Below are 19194 nucleotides of genomic sequence, written 5' to 3' on the forward strand. Positions count from 1 at the left end.
AATGGATGAAGAATAAATAATCACTTTTGACAACATACAAGCACTCGTAGATGATTATAAATATACACCATACAACTACAAAGTACTGGAAAGATGAAAATGAATTAACAAAGCTATTTGCATCAACCTCTAGGTAAAAGACTCTTGTGTATTTTTCTCTCAATTATCATTGAATACCCTGTTTCTGAATAAGTTAAGAATAAGTTAAATCTTAAAAAGATGCATAAATAAGATGATGGTGAAAATTTGATGCATTCAAAAGGTATGCTAATGCTGAATAATCTATAGCACATAAATATGAATGTGAATGAATAGCTGGTATCGCAGAATCTAAAAATGGCGCTGATTACGTACATGGTTGACGTTTTTCAACCTGAAATTATCAAGAACAAATGCAATCTTCATTCAGCTTTTATTTTTTATTTTTCATTAGATTTTATCTTCTGTTAAATGGGAAGTTCACCCTGACAAAAAGTTTATTGTAAAAATAGCAGAAAAAATTATAAAAAATATTGCCGAAGGTTTGAGAAAAATTCATCAAATAATTAAAAAGTTATTCGAATTTCAATTATTTGATTTGTGACGTCATATGCGAGCAGCATTCCTACATAGCGAATGGTAAAAAATCAATGAAATGTCATTTTCTCAGAAAATGGTTTTCACTGTACCTTTTGTGTATCAATAGACAAACCATTTCACACCCGATAATGAATAGAAAACAAAATTAAGTCATCAGGAACTATACAAAATTTGAAATTCCTGCATTTTATATTACATAACACATGGGGCAGCTGCTCGTTTATGACGTCACAAATCCAAAACTTTGAACTCTAATAACTTTCTTACTCTTTAACGGATTTTCCTCAAACCTTCATCAATATTTTTTACTATTTTTTCTGCCATTTTGACAACAAAGTTTTCTTCAGGGTGAACTTCCCCTTTAAATCTTTTGCCTGCTCTTGGTAAATACAAGTGAAATAATGTCAAGCATGAGATTTATTCAGCCCCGTTTTAAGATAAATATAGTTTAAGATGGGATAAGGATTTCTCATTTTGATTGACCAATTGAATGAGTTACCATCGACAGATTAATAAAATTGTTCCGGTAATCATTCTTCAAAAAACTACAAATAATCCTTGGAAATGTATGTATACACAAGCACATAATTATGTTAACAGGAGATTAATCGGAGATTGTATAAACCTCATAATTATTGAGCCCAATTCTCTCCCAGCTATAGCTTTGTGAGCTAGAAATTAAGTCATAACGTCTAAAAAAAAAATGAGAAGACCACAGTTGCGGACGTATTGCCGATTGCACACACTATTACAAGAAAAAAAATCCTGCATAAATAGACGACGACATGAATACTTTCCCCACAGATGCAAACCTATGAAAACAAAATATACAAACAAGGTGTACCTGTAAAACATGTCTACAATTCAAACAAAACAAATTGGTGGTATCAGAATGAAAAGTGAAGGTTATAAATGTTGAATACTGTATCAACAAAAACAATCAGGTGCGGTATAAACTCAAAAGGAGTTGGAACAGAATTTTCAATATTGCTATCCAGGTATTCCTAAAATTCTGTGCCAAAAGATTCCATTAAAATATCTACAGACATTGTAATTTTCAATAATAATTGTACACTTGACCACCCACTGACAATTTTCAGCATTCTCTGTTTTCAGCCTAGATTACATATTTCAATACATTACTCTACCTAAACTATATTATAACTTACTAGATCTATCTATGACAATATATACAGCATCTATTTCAATGACTTTCAATTGAAACCATTACTTAAGCTATCGAATCTAGACCTAGTGCGGCCGTGGCATATCTTCAGCAATCACGTCATCACCAACTGTCCGAAGAGGCCAAAATAGATGAGTTCATGTCTAATAATTTGTTTAAACAATTGAACTAGACTGTTAATTGTCGATAATCTCACAAAATTTCAGGAGCCTTAATGGTCTCACTCAATTCATTTGATATTGAACTATCATTATAAATAGAATTCATTTACAATTATATCATAGCTACAAAATATAAGTTGAACTTATTGAATTTGTTTTGTCTAAAAACAATCTATCTGCTGAAACTCTCCAAGGACTGGTGGCCGTTTCTTAAAGCTTTTTAAAGGTTAAGAGTGACTTTGAAAACAACCAATGATTCTTTCTTGTAGTAAATCATATTCAACATTGAATGTTCATTGGTAATTATTTAACACGTAAGAAAGGATCACCAGTCGTTCTTGAAGTCGCTCTTAACATACGAACTAGTGGATGTTTCATAAAGCTGTTGTAAGTTAAGAGCAACTTTAAGAACGACTGGTGATCCCTTCTTGTCGAAAATGGTATATTTATTGGCGATGTTTTAGCGGGTAAGAAGGAATCGGCAGCCATTCTTAAAGTCGCTCTTAACTTACAAACAGCTTTATGAAATGGCCCCCAGCTATTAAATGAAACACCCACCTGGTCTTGACACCACTAACAGTAGATGAACTATAATTCTGATTACACCTACTCACCCTGTTAAATATCATATTACAATATTCTGTACAGAAGTGTATAAAAAGAAAGAGCAATAAGTGCATAACTTTCATTTCTTCTTGTAAAAATATACTTCTTCATATCATTCACACATGACTAACTCCTCGATCTTCTGCATATATGTGATTTCCACTGCAGCAGTCATCATAGTCATAACATTAGTGGCAAGTCCCAGTTGCTTTGTATTAAAGGATGAAAAGCCATTGTGTGTCTGCAAAACTTTTTGCAAAACTTTTTTAAATACTTTATGCAGAAGACTTCACACCAAAGAAGTGAATAAATATTTCAGTTTTAATCACTGCACTCCAGTAGCTTTCGTTGTGGTGGTCGTTGATGTCGAGATCCCAAGACGCTTGCTGACGACCTCTAACATGACCTGGACTAAGGCATCCATGTCGTATCTGTGGGTCCATTTCCAATCCTGCCTTGCCTGGGCGTCGTCAAGGCGTTTGGGCCATGAGTCCGCTAAGAAAAAAAAGTAGAAAAATAAACGTTTAATCAACCAATAAGGTTTGGAAATAAATGATTCAACTTCACATTCATACTGGGCTATTCTTGCTACATTTTCAAAACTAATACATTCAGGGAATTCCATTTACTTAACCATGGTTAATGGCAAATGTATATGAATGCCTTGCAAAAGGAAGCAAGTGCTGCTGTGGGATTAGAACCCCAGACCTTATGGTTCGGAGTTAAGAGACTTTACCAACGTGCCACAACGCCTCTACAAAACTGTATGAAACACCCACCGAGTTTATTATCTTACCGATACTCTGTCTGTCATCTGGTTTATAGTCCACCGTGAACTCTGGGATGTATTTCCTGATGGCTTCCGCTATCTCCTCAGGATTGAAGCTGATGGCATTGATGTTGTAGGTCCGTAACCCGAGCAACTCCTCCGGAGCTTCCAGCATCTCAACGATGGCTCGGAGACAATCCTTGATGTAAATCATGGGGAGCACGGTGTCCGAACGCAGGTAACAGTCAAAGTGGCCGGACTGAAGAGCGTGGTCAAATATGGAAACAGCATAATCTGGAATGTAGGGGATGGCAGTAGAGGTTTATAAGAATTGTGTTCCTTAAAATCTATAATTGTGTTATATATATTACATGTATGTCTTGTAATGTATTTGACATTGGTATGTCATAACTGTGAAACAGAAAGCAATGAATCAAATCGAATCAAATTTGGAAAAATAAACAGGTAACAACAAGTATCCATGGCTGATGGGCATCAAGGTGAGTCAACAGGGCATCATGGTCTTGAATTTAAGCCCTGGGAAAATATTTGTTTTTATTTCAAAGCACTCACCACTTTTTTTGTGTTTCAATGACAGCAAAAGAATTATTTCATTGCAAGAACTAAGAGACAAGTCCAGGGTCTTATTTCATAAAGCCTAACCTTGACGTTATGGTAAGTGCTGTCTGGAGACCTTGATTGGCTGACAGCCCATGTCACCATGATTGTTATTAGTTATTGATGAAATGGCCCATTCTTAATTTAGTTAAGCTCTATACAACAAAGAAGAAAAAAGGCAAACTGTCATTACAAGGAGGACACCAAACTCATAGTAATTTTGCTTCAATCTCAGAGTACTTATACACTGAACAAGTATTTGTCACACTTTCTCCACCCTAAATAATGCAGGTGATCATGAAAAAAAAACTTTTATGCACTTTTGTACAAAACAAATATAGTGTCCAGTACTGTCCACCTTATGTATAGGCAGTGCACACCCCCTCAGGGTCTCACTGTATTTACCTGTTGTACCCCCGCCTGGGGCAGTGTCCCCAGAGATGACCCCTGGTAACCTCAGAGATCTGAAGTCTACACCAAACTTGTGATGGTAATACTATGGAGGAGAACAAGAGAAGAATATAATCACATGTCACATTAAGTGATACAGATGGTGAGAAGAGTGTTCATCGCGCTGAAGTCTTCACCAAACTTGTGACGTGAGAAATTGAGAGAATCATCTCACAGTGATTCAGAAGTTTATGACATTTGATTTAATAAGAGCAGTCAGAGATCTGAAGTCTACACTAAACTTATGATGGTAATACTATGAAGGAGAACAGGAGAAGAAGAGAATCATATTGTGATTCAGAAGGTTTATAAGAGCATTCATAGAGCTCAAGTCTTCACTAAACCTATGATGGTTATACTGCGAAGAAAAGGAGGGAAAAGGGACATTTTCATGTCAAAGTGGTTCAAATTGTTACATCATTCAAAATAAGAGCAGTCAGACTGTCAGAGATATGATGTCTTCCATCAAACCTACATATATGATAGCAACAGTATGAAAGAGAGAAGGGGGGCAGTATCATGTCATACTGGTTCAGGAGGTTAAATCATAATAAGAGCAGTCAGAGACTTATGGTGAATTAGAAATAGAAGGGCTGCTTTTTCAAAATGAAACCAAAGTGTCAAGTTTTGCTGGTTTATTGCTGTATTGACCAGTGCCGACCGCACAGACACGTTGTTAGCCTAAAAGAGCACAAACAGTAAGCTCAGTCACAACTTTATGATTGTTACGTCAAAACATTTATTTCAATGTTAAGCAATGCACTGTTGTAACATTAGGCATCGCCGCCACATTACCTGCTGTAACAGGGCCTCTTTTAGTCCACTGATAGAGCTAACAACGTTTCTGTGCAGTCAGTACTGGTTGTTGAAATGTTACTTGAAATGAATTAAACACAATGAGTCAATCATTTAAAATGAATATCTTTACCTCTCCTAAGAGTTCTGCATGGACCTTAGCCACACCATAGATTGTCCTGGGCCTCTGAATGGTCAGGTCAGGGGTCAACTCACGGGGCGACTGCGGTCCGAAGGCACCGATGGTACTGGGACAGAAGATGCGGAGCTCATACATCTTGGCAAGCTCCATCACGTTGTGAAGACCTTGGATGTTGACTTTGATGGCCAATGGAACATTCTAAATAAGACATCAATAAAAGGAGTTTGCCCAAGCTTTTTAAAATTTTGAAACATATATAAGATAAATTGAAGTAGTTGTATTGAACACTGATTTCATGAGAAAGAGAAAGTTTGTAAAACCAAGATGAATTGTCACATAATCATTTATAATCTTGATCTGTACAGTTATATAACATGAACTTTGGCTTTTTATTGTTTTTTTTTTTATGAAACTTTTCTGGGACCCTTTTGCGATCATATACAATCATAAAACAAATCCATTTAAATCAGCAAAAGTAAAAAATACCCTTGCATTTATGATTTTTTTGTTGAAAATACAATGCACATTGATTTTATACACCCAAACATATTTTTGAGCAATTTGGGGGTTAACTTTACTGGCATAAATCCAAGAGGTGAACATTCATGTATAGTTCGGGGGGGGGTGATGATTTCTTGTCTCCCCCCCTCCACTTGAATAGTATAACGTCATGGATTTACGCCCATGCTTGACATGCATCAATAAAGAGTTATGCAGCAGCATAACAGTGAATCCTATTTTTATAAAAAAAATAGTCTAAAACGATGTGCAAGATAAAAAGTCAGCCAGCAACGCAGTAACAAAAATTTTGCGTTGTGGCATAGTCCCCAGTTAACTGAAGGTTAAACACTGGTTACCTGTTCACCAACAGCACTGAGAACTGCACTAAAATGAACCATCCAGTCGATGCTCTCATTGACGATTATCTCTTGGAGATTTCTGAAATCCAGTACATCAACAAAAGCATATGGACCTGCAAGAATACACATAATATTATCAATGCTAGGTAAAAACAAGCACACAAGTATCTTTAAAAGTGCATGGATAGTCATTCATCAAGTAGATTTGTTTAACCTACAAATTCTAAAGGCCATTAATAGTCTTTATTTTTCTTTTCTATTTTTTCCCCTATCATTATTGGATGGAGAGATTTGCGGTTACACGATTTAAGTTAGTCTTGAAAAGGATGGTTGGCTTGTATTTCTGATAATGGCCCTTAAAAGAACTGTTATTCTCAACGTTTCAAGCACATATGCGTTGCCCTTTGTCAAGAAAATATGTGCTTGAAACGACAGCAAATTCACTTTTTCTTTTTCATGTATTTATCAGTGGATATCTTTAAATGATAATCTTGGCTGTGATGATTCTTTAGATGTTGATCACAATAGCCTATTCACTTCAAAATGCAATGTCTTGTTTGTATTTAAATCGATGACACGAACATTTGCCCCGGCGAAAATTGCTCCCATAAGATTTCTGAGAGCATAGGGTTAAAGTTAGCATTGGAATAAAGTTATTGGTTCAGCCTTCAGTACAATGTAAATATAAGGATTAGGGTTTATTAAGTTTTCGAGGTTACAGCTTTCATGTTTGGCTCTGCCTTTTGCAGATTTTCCTTGTCACTGGACCAAATGAACCGTAAAATCCTCCAAAGCCTTTTCATTTGCACTCTTATTTCTTTTGTAGTAAATGCAAATGCAATGAAGTATGACAATGGAATTCAAAGAAAAAATACCAGAAAATCACTCATGAATGTAACAACTTCACTGCTATCAGCTCTCACTTTAAAAACTCACATTTTACAATTCAGTTTGTGCATGCAGGTGTTTCTAAAAATTTCTTTGTTTGCGATTCACATGAATAAAAAATTTCATTTGGTTTCATAGCCATTCAAAGTGGTCACCTAGAAAATTTGACTTCAAGCCGAAGATACTATATACAGTGTAATGCTTTCAGCACAGAAACCTTGAGAGAATTTGATAAATACAACTGCCCCTGTCAATTCTGGATTGGCTTCTGCACTAGACTGGCCAGCTACAAGCGTGACTTAATTTGAATTTTGCTGTATAAAAAAATAACGCAGTCATAGTGTGTTCATCTATGTTAAATGGAGGACAAACATTCATTAATGAACTCTGCGACAATTGTACCAAATATACTAGTACATTTTTAAAAAATGAAATAATCAGAAAGCGTAAATTTGACAGAGCACAAGATGGTCGTTTTCATGTACTTCAGGTTTCCAAAGTTCTGTAGATCAATCATAATTCGACCTACAAGTCTCACGATTGTTAACTCCAAAGTAACATCCTGTATCAGTGTATCAGGAGTATATGGTAAAAATTAATATTAAGTTCAAAACTTGACTGGTTGGTGAGACTATCATCTTACAGGACAATCTAGACATACCAGCACCAATTACATAACACAACTCTAGGCTTCGTCTGGGAGTACACTTGTCATTGCTTGTGCATATATGTAAGTACGGGTTCGTGTACATTACAGTGCAATATTTCAAAACCTGGGCATTAAATCATACATAAATAATAGATTATTCCTTGTAAAATCTAATCCAAGCAATGCATGCTTTCTCTATGACTTCTCACATTTTAGCCTCTTTCAATAAATGGCTGGTTTTATTCAGAAACAGCACTTCCATGATGCACTGGAAATGGATTAATTTTTTTCTGTAAATTTTTTTTCTTCATCCACACTTTTTTTTTGCATTTAGGATATTCAGAGAAATGGCAAAATTTAATTCCAAACAAAATTTACACACCTGCATCCACAATGTGCCTGGGAGGTTTGACGATGTCTGTCAGAATAACGTTGTCTCGACCGTATCTCTTTCTCAGCACCTTCGCTAACCCCTGACCAAGCTGACCAAGACCCCCTGCAAATTTAATTTAAAAATTGGATATGACTATTATGATTGGATAATTGAAACTTCAATGACAGCAGAATTTACTGGGAGATAATGCACAATGCTAGGGATGTGCTGCAATGTACACGTAAGTACCCTCTCCCCTGGACTACTGTACAACTCTACCAAATTCAATTGGAAACTTCAACTACATGTAGTGACACCCCCCCGGTCAATACCCACATTGATGACTTTGTGCGTTAATACTGGTACGTGCACTGTATCTCCATGTATTGGAGATGAATAGCATTGGTAACAGTATACATGTATATTTGTTGAACACACCAGATAGCATCAAACATCTTTACATCTAGCCATATCATGTCACCAAGTCAATATGACGATAAAAGGTATCTGGCCAGGTCAAGTTAGAAGAAAATGATAAGTCGACATAGCTACAGCAGGTAACATGGCAGAAAGGAGTGGACTTACATGTAAGCAGCAAGAAACTTTGTGTTACCACATTAGCAATTTAGCTAAGACATGGGAATTAACTTAGACAAGACATACATTGCATCATAAAGTAACATTGCATAGAATTTGGAATCACTCGAAGGCAAAATGGCTCTGTTTTTACCTCCCAAACCATTCTTCTGCCATTTATCACACTAGTATCTCTCACCTGTAATAAGAATTCTAGGTTGGTCTAGACTACCGATAGGGGAGTAGGACTGACAAAACGCAGTAGACCCTGAAAGGAACCGGATCTGGGGCGCCCTCACACTGTTGGTGTGGAGAATCTTTTTGGTAAACGTTCGCAGTGCCGACCTCCACATCGTTGATGTCATCCTGTCTGCAGATTGATATCTACATGTAAGAAGAGATTCAGAAAAATGTTTTTTTTTTCAATTAATGAAAATAAAATTGCAGGCTGTAAAAATATCCAAGGAAATCTATAATTCATATGCAATATTTCTTTACAACTGCGCATGGTAGTGTTTCATTCTACAGTGTATGTTTTTTTTTCTTTTCTTAATTTTGAAAACCAAAGAATGCAATGTTTGAAATGTTTGATTGATAAGTATAGAAAATAAGCTAATACAAACTTTACAAACCAAATCGGTACAGTAGTGGCTAAGGTCTTTGTGCAAATAATGTGAATGGGATCTTGTATACTCTGTAAACATTTCTTGATAAACATTGTTGGTTTACATGTATTTACTTAGTGCAGGCTTACAAATTCAACAGGTACATGCAAAGAGTTATTATTGAAAAAAATAATCAAAATTCTTTAAAAGCCATTTAATGAAGTAGTATCAAGCATACTGTTATAATGTTTATTTGCACACCACAATATCAGAAATTCCATTTTTGCAGACATAATGAGACTGTATGACTAGTATACATTAAATATACATAATGTAGCGCTTTACGTTAACATGCTCAAAGCACTTCACAATGACAATAAATAAAATTCTGCTCTCAAAGTGCTTACAAAAATATAACTTACTTAGGGATAATATTGAGAAAATATGTTTTTGGCTTATTTTTGAAAACTCATAACATGTACAGACATTGACACAGACTATTCCAGATAGATTAAAAAAAAGTTTTGAACAACTGGTTTTGCTTTCAAGAACAGGATTTTCCTCATCCTGCATGGCTGTTGAAAATAAAAAGAAAATAATGCCCTAGGATTAAATTACTAATTCCTGGAAATCATACAGAACATATATCACATCGCAAACTATATCTTGAGTGATTTCATGTAGTAAATCTTATTATTGTATGTGCACACTGTACATATAAATGTATACAAACATAAATTAATTTTGAATGAAGTGCAGAATCAACCCCCCCCCCCCCCCGCCCCACAATAAAGGTAATGAATACAATACACAAAATAATAATGATAAATAGTTCATGATAATTCTTTTGTAAATTAAGACACTGTACAAACTACAAAATTTAAAATCATCAATATACTGCCAAATTGAATGAACTACATGTACAAGATCATTCAAATAAAAAAAAACTTGTACAAAAAAGAAAGGAAAACAATGGAAGACAAATCTATATACATGTACATTGTACATGTATGTACTCTCTAAAAAATCGAATAAATTTTGATAATAAAAAAAATAAGTAGAGAATGATTGGTGATTTTTTTCACAAACTTTGCACAAAATCGTTTTTCAATTAAAAAATTCAAATAATGTCATCATGGTATCAGTCATATATAGCACATTCTGAATATACATGTATATGATCATTATCGTCATACCAGCAAGTGTGTAAGAGAGCTAATTCAGATCTCAAGCGATAAATTAGGGGTGCAGAGAGTTGATGAGTCCACAAAGACACATGGTGTGTTCATGGTACCAGTTATAACCTATGAATAATGTCATCATGGTATCAGTCATACACCACATTTGTTGTTTCAAAGATAGGTCTGCGATCAATTAATCTAACATCCTGCTTTCTACTCTACAGAAAGAAAGATATTAAAGGGGAAGTTCACCTGCATGATATTTTGGTTATATAAAAGCAGGAAAATTAGAGAAAAATACTGATCCTTGTTTAGTGACTGCAATGAACTTATACTAAATCTGGGCCCTGCAAATGGTTATGATACACGTAAAACAGCAAGTTTTACTGGTCGTTGTAGGTTCTAAAGTGTCCATGGACAACTATTTGACTGGCCAAAGTACATGTAAGTCTGCAATAAATGGCTAGTAATTAATTTCTTCGATAAAACCCGCCACGAGATCTTTAATTTTTCACTTTATTCTAAATTTTAAATAAAAAGAACTAGATCCCAGTAAAGCTAATAGTTATTCCCTTTTGGTCCTAAAAGCACCAAAACATAAAAAATACACTTAAAAGGAAAAAAAAAGCAGTGCCTTACTTCGAGTTCAGCTGTCGTAAACTCCCAGTATATCTGATGGTGTTATAATACACAAACATATGGCCATTGGAAAAACTTTTGGGTCGAAACCATTGGCCAATCAGATCATCCCTTCTATCTCTGGTTGAATTGCTTGTCCATCATACGCAAGCAACAAACATTCAACTCATGGAAACATCCGGGCACTGTAAGTGACGAGGGGTGGAGTCTGTTGTCACTTTCATGAATATTCAGAACCAAGATGGCAGCTTACAGGCTACAAAAAGTGATTGGAATCTCATGAAGAAATTGATGTTAACCATTTTCCAGGCAGTAATATAGGGTAAGAAATTAGTTCAAAGGGACCATACAAATATGGCCCTCATAATAGGTTATGTACTTTGGTAATAATGATCAGATTAAACTTGTTTGTGGGGGTTCTTTTTAACTTTGCAATATCTGCCATTGAGTCCCTGTACAAAATCAAGTAAGAAATTCGGTCTCTGTAATTTGTGAGTGCAGACAACAGAGTTCAGAAGAACAAATAACAAAGACCAAACTTTTGGTCTAGTACAGTACCTGTTTACAACCCCCCCCCCCCCTGTCTAGTCTAAATACATTCAAAAGACTATTGGACATTCATTGGTCCAACTTTCACTATGTAGCACGTGATCCAACTCTTTCTTTAGCGTACCCTCAAAGCTGTAGCATCTGTAAGAAGCGACCGGAAGACTTTCAGGACTACCTTCTCTTCCGTATATTGCTGATGCTGATGTAATAAACAGAAGAAAAGAAGACAATAAAAAAAGAATCCTCACCCTCCTGAGAGCTGACCGCAAATGAATATGGTATATGTAGCCTGTAAGTCTAAATTAAACAAAGTGCATGTACATGTAGATACTGATTGTAGGCATTAACGGAAAGACAAGACAAGTCCTTAAACTTTAAATTTCACTCTCGAGTTCTTTCACACTTCAAGCCCAACTCAAGTCCAAGTGCATGTAGATCTACTGTACATCTAGACTAGATCTGATTAGTCTAGAATAGATCTAGATCTTACGTAACGCCGGGTCCTAAGTTAAAGTTAGACTAGGCCTACATGTATATAGTCTAGGCCTAGTTAGACTAGTTAGACAACTGGGCGTTGTGGCGTGCGCCTGTAATCCAAGCTGTTGGGAAGTTACAAATTGATGCAGAGGTTCGAGCCCTGGTCACGTCTTTCGGATGGTGACATTAAAGGTCGGTCCCAGACGTAAATAATCATATCTGATTGATACACGTCTGACAAAACTCAAATAGATCTAGTTTATACACACACACACACTTCATCAAAATTCAAATGATCAATTGTTGCAAAGACAAAGTAAATCCATGAATTATCACTATAAAAACATTTATCTATCTGATTCATAGATTTTAAGACATAGGAAATAAAACAGATAGGATCAGTTTCAGGTTTTTATTTTGTCAGTTACGTGGGCGAACACACTGATAGGAAGGATGGTCAGTACACCCAAGACCACCGGGCCGGGAAACGTCCCAGAGCTCGGGCGTTGGTCGCGATCACGTACACGGTTCGACTATCGCTCGAGTTCGGCAGGTACCGGTACCGTACAAGGATTGAAGGAAATTAAGAGAATTAGAATTAAACAGCTCTCAGTTGAATGCACTGCTTAGTTTTAGCTTACCCAAAATGAGTCTTTCTTATACAACAATAACACAAATCCAACTTCCTTGAACAGATACAGATTGTGCCCTTCTTTTCTGAAAAGCTCAACACCAACAATTTCCCCCCGCAAATCAAGTGAATGGAAAATTAAGCACCACACATGGATTGTTGCGTAGTAAGAAATCATGATCAATACGATCCGGCGGCGCGGCCGGCGCGGCGGTATCACGTCGGCCAAGCCCCCGAGAATGGACCAATCAGGTACAAGAATTGGACCACACCACCCGGCACGCCTTTTGATGGTAGATCTCTGTTTCAAGTTCAAGTTCACGTCTTTCTATGCAGCTGCACTTCTCTTTCTTTCTTTAACTCAGTGGCGTAGCTACTGGGGGGGGGGGGGGCACGTGCCCCCCTGAGATTTGGTGTGCCCCCAGGTGCCCCCCCCCCCCAGAAAAAATTGGCAGAGCAAAAAAAAAATAGGAAAAAGGGAGAAAGAAGAAAAGAAAAAAAAGAAAAAAGGAAAAGAAGAAGAAAAACAAAAGAAGAGGAAAATAAGAAAAGGAAGACGAGTGAATGAAATAATGTGAGGGGAAGACTTGCAAAAAAAACCCCAAATCTTTCATGTTGCTACATAAAATTTTTGCTTGCGTTTCTCGCCAGAATTACCTTGTCGATGAGATTCATATCTTGCTCAATAAGCTGATATGGAGCAAGTTTTGAAGTCAATATAAAACATATTTTAGCTCGGACATCAAGCTTTTATTATTTTTTTTCAATAACAAATTTAAGTGCTCTCTAAAATGTCCGTTTTATGATCTACAGCATTTTAAGCTCACGGTGCGTTGTCACATTGTTTGATTTGCCAAGTTCCTATTTTCATGATTGTGTACATGTATTCCATAATGTTCCATTAAACAAATGTATTCAGAATGCCCAGATTCTAGGTCTAAATCTAAAACATGCGCGATACCCTGCATGATCTTTATTCAGAAAGTACTTAAATTATCCAGTTTCACATCAGAATATCAATAATTACCTGCTCACGTTTTACGATCGCATTATTAATGATACCCAATTAACTATATCCTATTTATGATTTACAAAATATGAGCAGAGTGTCCCACTTTTAGGTCTAAAAACTCAATTTTCTTCCTCTCGCGCTTCGCGCTCGCATCAATTGTTTAGTTACATACCTATCCCATTCATTAATTAAAAACGTGCTTAAACTTACCCTTTTTTAGGTTGGAATGTCAAAAGAAAATTGCTCTCGCTTCGCGCTCGCATTATTATATACCATCTTTGTGGGTAACTGTAAGCAGTCCTTAACTGGTCCCTTTTCGAAAATGCTAGAACAGCCTAAATTTCTGCTCGTGCTTCGCGTTCGCAGTAACCATTTAGTTACATACGAATCTTGTTCAGGATCACACATAAAATTGCCCAGAATATTAAATTTTCAAGACAAGATACATGAAAGTAAAAAAAAAAATCGCACGCGCTTCGCGCTCGCACTTTTTATAAGGCTTAGGAGATTATTTCGTGTTTATGTTGGTTTATAAGAATAAAAAAAAGAAGTGACTGATCGGGAAAAATATAGGTGAAGATAATTTCGGGCCCCGTCCCCTATTGGCGAGAGTCGGATCAGCCCTTATATACACACACACCGGAAAAAATGGTGCCCCCTGATAAAGCAAGGACCACCCAGTGCCCTCCCAGGAAAAAAAATCCTAGCTACGCCAATGCTTTTACTTCTTCAGTTCTTTCACCCTTACTTTTTTTGAATTTCTTTACATTTTTTCCGTTCAAGCACTGGCGTACAGAGGGCGTGGGAGGCCAGGTGGGGGGGGGGTTATGGTTCCACAACCAATTAAAGAAGATATCAAAGTACCCGGGGGCGGAAAAAAAATAAGAAAAACTAAAGGAAACGAAAGGAAATAGGTGAAATTGCTCAATATAATGCCAAAATATATCATGTAATTGTAACTTCATCTTTAAAAGGCATAACATTTTTCTCGCTCCTGAGTTTTTTTTCCACATTTGCCATATTATGAGTGTTTGGTTTACTACGGGGTTTCCCACTGCGTTGATGCGGCGTTGATGTTGTGTAAGACCTAAAATATATACATGTGCAGTGCCATGCTGAAATAGAATGACTGAATCTCGAAAGGTTTCGGGGGCTCCTCGACACAAATCTAATTTTGTGAGAGATTTCGACATATTATATACAAAAATGTCATATTTCCCCCACTTTCCGTGTCTTTCTTTTTTCTCCTTTCATTCTTGGTCGTGAGGGTCCATGCCCCAAGCCCCCCCCCCCCCCACCTGTACACTAGTGATCGAAATTATCAATGACGGTTGGCATGGTGGGGGAGACAATTCAGCCTATATAGTCAATAAAAGATCAGGCTGCATTCTTTTTCTTTCTTTCTTTTGTTTATAGAAGACATGTAGGCCTTTTCACTATCCCAATTCCAATTACTATACTGGTAAATCTGCGTCATAAAATAAATTCAGAGTCTGAATTTATATTTTATGACGCAGATTTACCAGTAGAAATTGGAATTGTGATATTTCAGGATCAGGAAAGCCTGCAGTTTAAAGGGCAGGCGACACGTGTAACGAGAAAATGAAACATCAACGAATGATATTAACATGAGTCATGTATTTTCTACCTTTCCCGTGACGCTCACCCACGCTATCAATCACCCTCAGTCATGCAGTTGCTTAGAAATTTGAGACAAGAAGACTTGAACCAGTAAATATCGTGAAAATCAAATTTCCAAGAAACTAATAACATTTTGAGCCCATCTTTAATAACAAACAAACAAACAATAAAACCCATTTGATTTTCAGAATGAATTCTGATATTGAAACATCCATCAAACTCTCATTTTTCCGCTCGAATTGTTCTATCCTGTTCATGATTGCAAAAATTGTTCAATTTTTTTTGTTTAAGTCGGGATGTCAAAAATTTTCAGCTCCCGCTTCGCTCTCGCATTATTTAACTTTTGAAGTATGTATCGTAATCCGATCGTAATATCGTATAACTTCAAACATTGCCAAGAATGTTTTCAGGACAAAGTACATGAAATTTCCAAAAAAATTTAGGTTGCTCTCCGTGCTCGCACTATACAGATATAAGTGACAGCCCACGAGACCGAGGGTCCGCGAGACCGAAGGCCGAAGAGACCGACTCCCCCCCTTCATCAGGTGCCGCGGTCGAGTGTGTGTTTAAGGAGCCTCGTTGCAGCGGCGTAACAGGTGCCTGTTTTCTGAGGGGGAGGGGGCAGAGCCAAATATTTCCCAGTAATTCGTCTGTACAATTAGTGGCATAACTAGGATTTGCAGTTTAGGGGGCAGTAGTGAGCACGGGAAGTGTGTTCCGGGGGGGGGGGGTGCAGGGCGGGGAGTGTACACCCCCCCCCGCGAAAAGCGCGGAAGGTCCGACGTACGTTCCTTTGAATTGTTCTTTACCTGCTCTCGCTCATCTTTAATACGTCCTCTGCCTGTTAACGGAGGGGAGGAGGGGGGGGGGGGACAGATTCGAATTGCGGAAGCTCCAACGTTTCTTTGAATCGTTCCTTGTCTGCATCCGCTCTTCTTACATTTTCTGCCTAAAATGGGGAGGGGCACACCCGGGGGCACAACAAAAAACTTCCCGTTAACTAATTCTAAAATTAGTGGCAAAGCTAGGAATTCAAGGGGGAGGTAGTCAGCACGCGAAGCGCGTGTGAAATTACTGAGTGAGCGCACCGCGTTCAGGGGGGGGGTGCTTGGAGGGAGAAGCTGCATGTGACGATCCCTTGAACTATTCCTTGTCTGCTCTCGCTCGTCTTACGTTCTCCTATACATTTTTATTTTCTCTTTCACGTTTCCCCCTTTTTTCGGGGGGGGGGGGGGTGGCATTTTTTTGCTACGAGGATGTATAATCAGTTAATAAGATAATAGAGGCCTAATTATTCATTTATTCATAAATTAATTCATTCATTCAACTATTCTTTAACAGATTCATTTCTAACATTATTTTTTTTATAGATAACATTTCAGCTTCTGCCGGAGTATAATTAGACTGGGAATAGTTTGCAAAAATGCTTTTCATAATACTACGAAATCGGACACACCATCCCCCTCTCACTTCATCGTCTAATGAAATCTCTGAAGAAATCTACACCACCGAGGTGAAACCAAAAATGTTACAACAATTAGACTGATGAACCCAAATACAGTGGCGCCGCATCCGAGGTGGGCTGTTGCAAATTAAAAAAAAAGAAAAATCAGAAATATCCTAACCATATTTTGCATAGAAACGCACACACTCATCCCACACACTGATAGACACAGACCACATTCAAATAAATTGGATATTCTTTCAAGTTCTATTCCTCTGTCATGTCTGTACTTTTCTCATAGCTCTTTTACTTTCAATTTCTCCTATCGACCGTTCCTCTTGAACCACCCCCCTCTCCATTTCTGTTCTCTTTAATTTTGTTATCATCTTAATAATTTCGTTTTTTTTCCTTCGTGATTTTGTCTACGTCCCCCCTCATGAGGAGAGCGCTTTTATGCGTGGAGTATGGTTGTGCTTCGCACGATTCGCGTGCTCACCACTGTGACAGCCCAAGAAAATGAAATCCTTCTGGACTTAGTTACCGGCCGGCCGGCGCTCCGTATTTTGACTCTACCCCCCCCCCCCGAAAACAGGCATACGCCGCTGCAGCGAGGCGCTTTAAACCACTCGTCACCTGATAAAGGACAAAAAAGTAGGTCTCGCGGGCCTTCGGTCTCGCGGACCTTCGGTCAAGTGGTCGGACCCCTTATATAATGTTGTTTTATTATAGCTAAGAAGTGTTAGAATTACCCCTGTTAGAGAAACAAACATTAACTTTGAGCCCCCGTTCGGGGAAATCGGGCCCCTCATACTTTAGCGAAAGCTGGATCCGCCGTACATAATATTTATATTTACAAGCAGGGGAGAGTTCACTCCCCCCCATAGGCGGCGGAAGCGGGGGGGGGGCGGGGGGACATATCCCCACTAAATTTGAGGTGGGGGACGATCCCCCTAATTTTTTTCTTGATAACCTTTTTTATGGTCAATTTTGTTTCCTGCGTAGCGCGGAGCTTTTGGTGTTTCATAAATACTTTGACTGGCAAGAAGAAACACATATAGCTGAGGTAGAAAAACAGGGTTAGAGAAAGGTTGGGGGGGGGGGATACTAGGAGAACTTCAATATTATCATTTAACTGCGCGCAGTGCGAACGCAAAATTCATATATTAATTTAGAGCAAGAGGGAAGGAGTTTCTCTCTTGAGAAAAAAAAAGAATAACAAGAATAAAAAACACAAAGCTACTTCCCTTTCCCCCTTCCCTTTTCCTTTGATCCGGCTCTCTTTTTACCTTTTTTTTCTTTTTGGGAACGTTTTGGGGGAGGGGTTACCGCCCCCATCGCCCCCCTGGCTACGCATCTGCCTTTTTAGTCTCTGATTTCTTTTCGGTTACCTCTTAAGAAGTGTTCGGCACGGCACCAGCCGCCCCCATATGCACCCCCTATATCAGGGTCCCAAAGTACCACATTGGATTGGACCGGTCCCGCTCGGTAACCGTGTGTATTGTGTATTTTGAGTTTTTGACAGACGTGTATCAATCAGGTATGATTATTTACGTCTGGGACCGACCTTTAACGTCACCATCCGAAAGACGTGATCAGGGCTCGAACTTCGAACCTCTGCATCAATTTGTAACTTCCCCACAGCTTGGATTACAGGCGCACGCCACAACGCCCTAACCATAGAGTTATATCCTCTATGGCCCTAACCCGAGCCCGTCCCCCTCCCCGACTAGTCTTTTGCCAGCACAAACTGGACCGTTTTGGAGATACGATATACGATAATTCCACAATTTGTACCCTAATCGCATCATGATTTATAATTTACCTTGATTATATTTTCTATTTTAATTGGAGGAACTTTAGAGGAAGCGATAACTTCTGGAATCCATTATTGAATCAGAAAGATTGCGATTTCTCTCTTTCTTATAAGACTACGCTGTGGGATAGGCGAATTTTGTTGATCACCGATTGTGTCATCAGATTTTGTTGTTGGTTTTTCATACATCATATGCGGACGACAACTACAGATCCAGGACCAGATTAAACCCAGATGTATTTTACAAGCATTCTGTCATAATATCTCAACAATATGTTCGGAAGAGGGAAGAAAAGCAGCGGTCCACCAAAGTCTGATCAAGTTCGAAAGGTACGTACCCTGACCTGTAAATGATATCCATCTATACCGTGAGCACACTGTATGCTCAACTTTAGCGATATAGCGAAATTCTAATATCGGGTATCACAGAACCGTAAAAAATACACGCTTTGCGCGTGTATAAAATTCGCTGGCGCAAATAATAGTACTGGACTCTGAGCCACCATCCTGCCTGTGGGAGTGTGGAGAATCGACTACAGTACAGGTAGGA

At 38.0% G+C, this 19194-nt stretch overlaps 2 protein-coding genes across 5 annotated transcripts in view; one reads left to right on the plus strand and one right to left on the minus strand.

Moving 5' to 3' along the window:
* Positions 1–2815: 2815 nt before the first annotated feature.
* On the minus strand, positions 2816–12903 carry LOC121430727 (L-threonine 3-dehydrogenase, mitochondrial-like). Of its 3 annotated transcripts, XM_041628098.1 has the most exons (9): positions 12745–12903; positions 11751–11825; positions 8852–9036; positions 8086–8199; positions 6164–6279; positions 5298–5504; positions 4325–4415; positions 3329–3595; positions 2816–3027 (listed from the first exon to the last, which is right to left on the minus strand). In XM_041628098.1, the coding sequence occupies exons 3-9, from the start codon at positions 9015–9017 to the stop codon at positions 2858–2860; spliced, it is 1131 nt and encodes a 376-aa protein (XP_041484032.1). In that variant the 5' UTR covers positions 9018–9036; positions 11751–11825; positions 12745–12903; the 3' UTR covers positions 2816–2857. The 3 variants fall into 3 exon arrangements, with proteins under 3 accessions (XP_041484032.1, XP_041484031.1, XP_041484030.1); XM_041628097.1 differs by lacking the exon at positions 11751–11825; XM_041628096.1 differs by lacking the exons at positions 11751–11825; positions 12745–12903 and adding an exon at positions 11078–11178.
* Positions 12904–18793: 5890 nt separating this feature from the next.
* LOC121430872 (coiled-coil and C2 domain-containing protein 1-like) overlaps positions 18794–19194 on the plus strand; it is a 31466-nt gene continuing 31065 nt past the window's right edge. The window contains exon 1 of one of the 2 annotated variants that reach the window (XM_041628296.1): positions 18794–18974. In XM_041628296.1, coding sequence (XP_041484230.1) covers positions 18918–18974 — 57 coding nt within the window. In that variant the 5' untranslated portion in view covers positions 18794–18917. The remainder of the gene's footprint in view (positions 18975–19194) is intronic. The other variant, XM_041628297.1, reaches the window with a different exon arrangement.

This window comes from Lytechinus variegatus, chromosome 17 (genome assembly GCF_018143015.1).
Source record: "Lytechinus variegatus isolate NC3 chromosome 17, Lvar_3.0, whole genome shotgun sequence".
Taxonomy (NCBI): Eukaryota; Metazoa; Echinodermata; class Echinoidea; order Temnopleuroida; family Toxopneustidae; genus Lytechinus; species Lytechinus variegatus.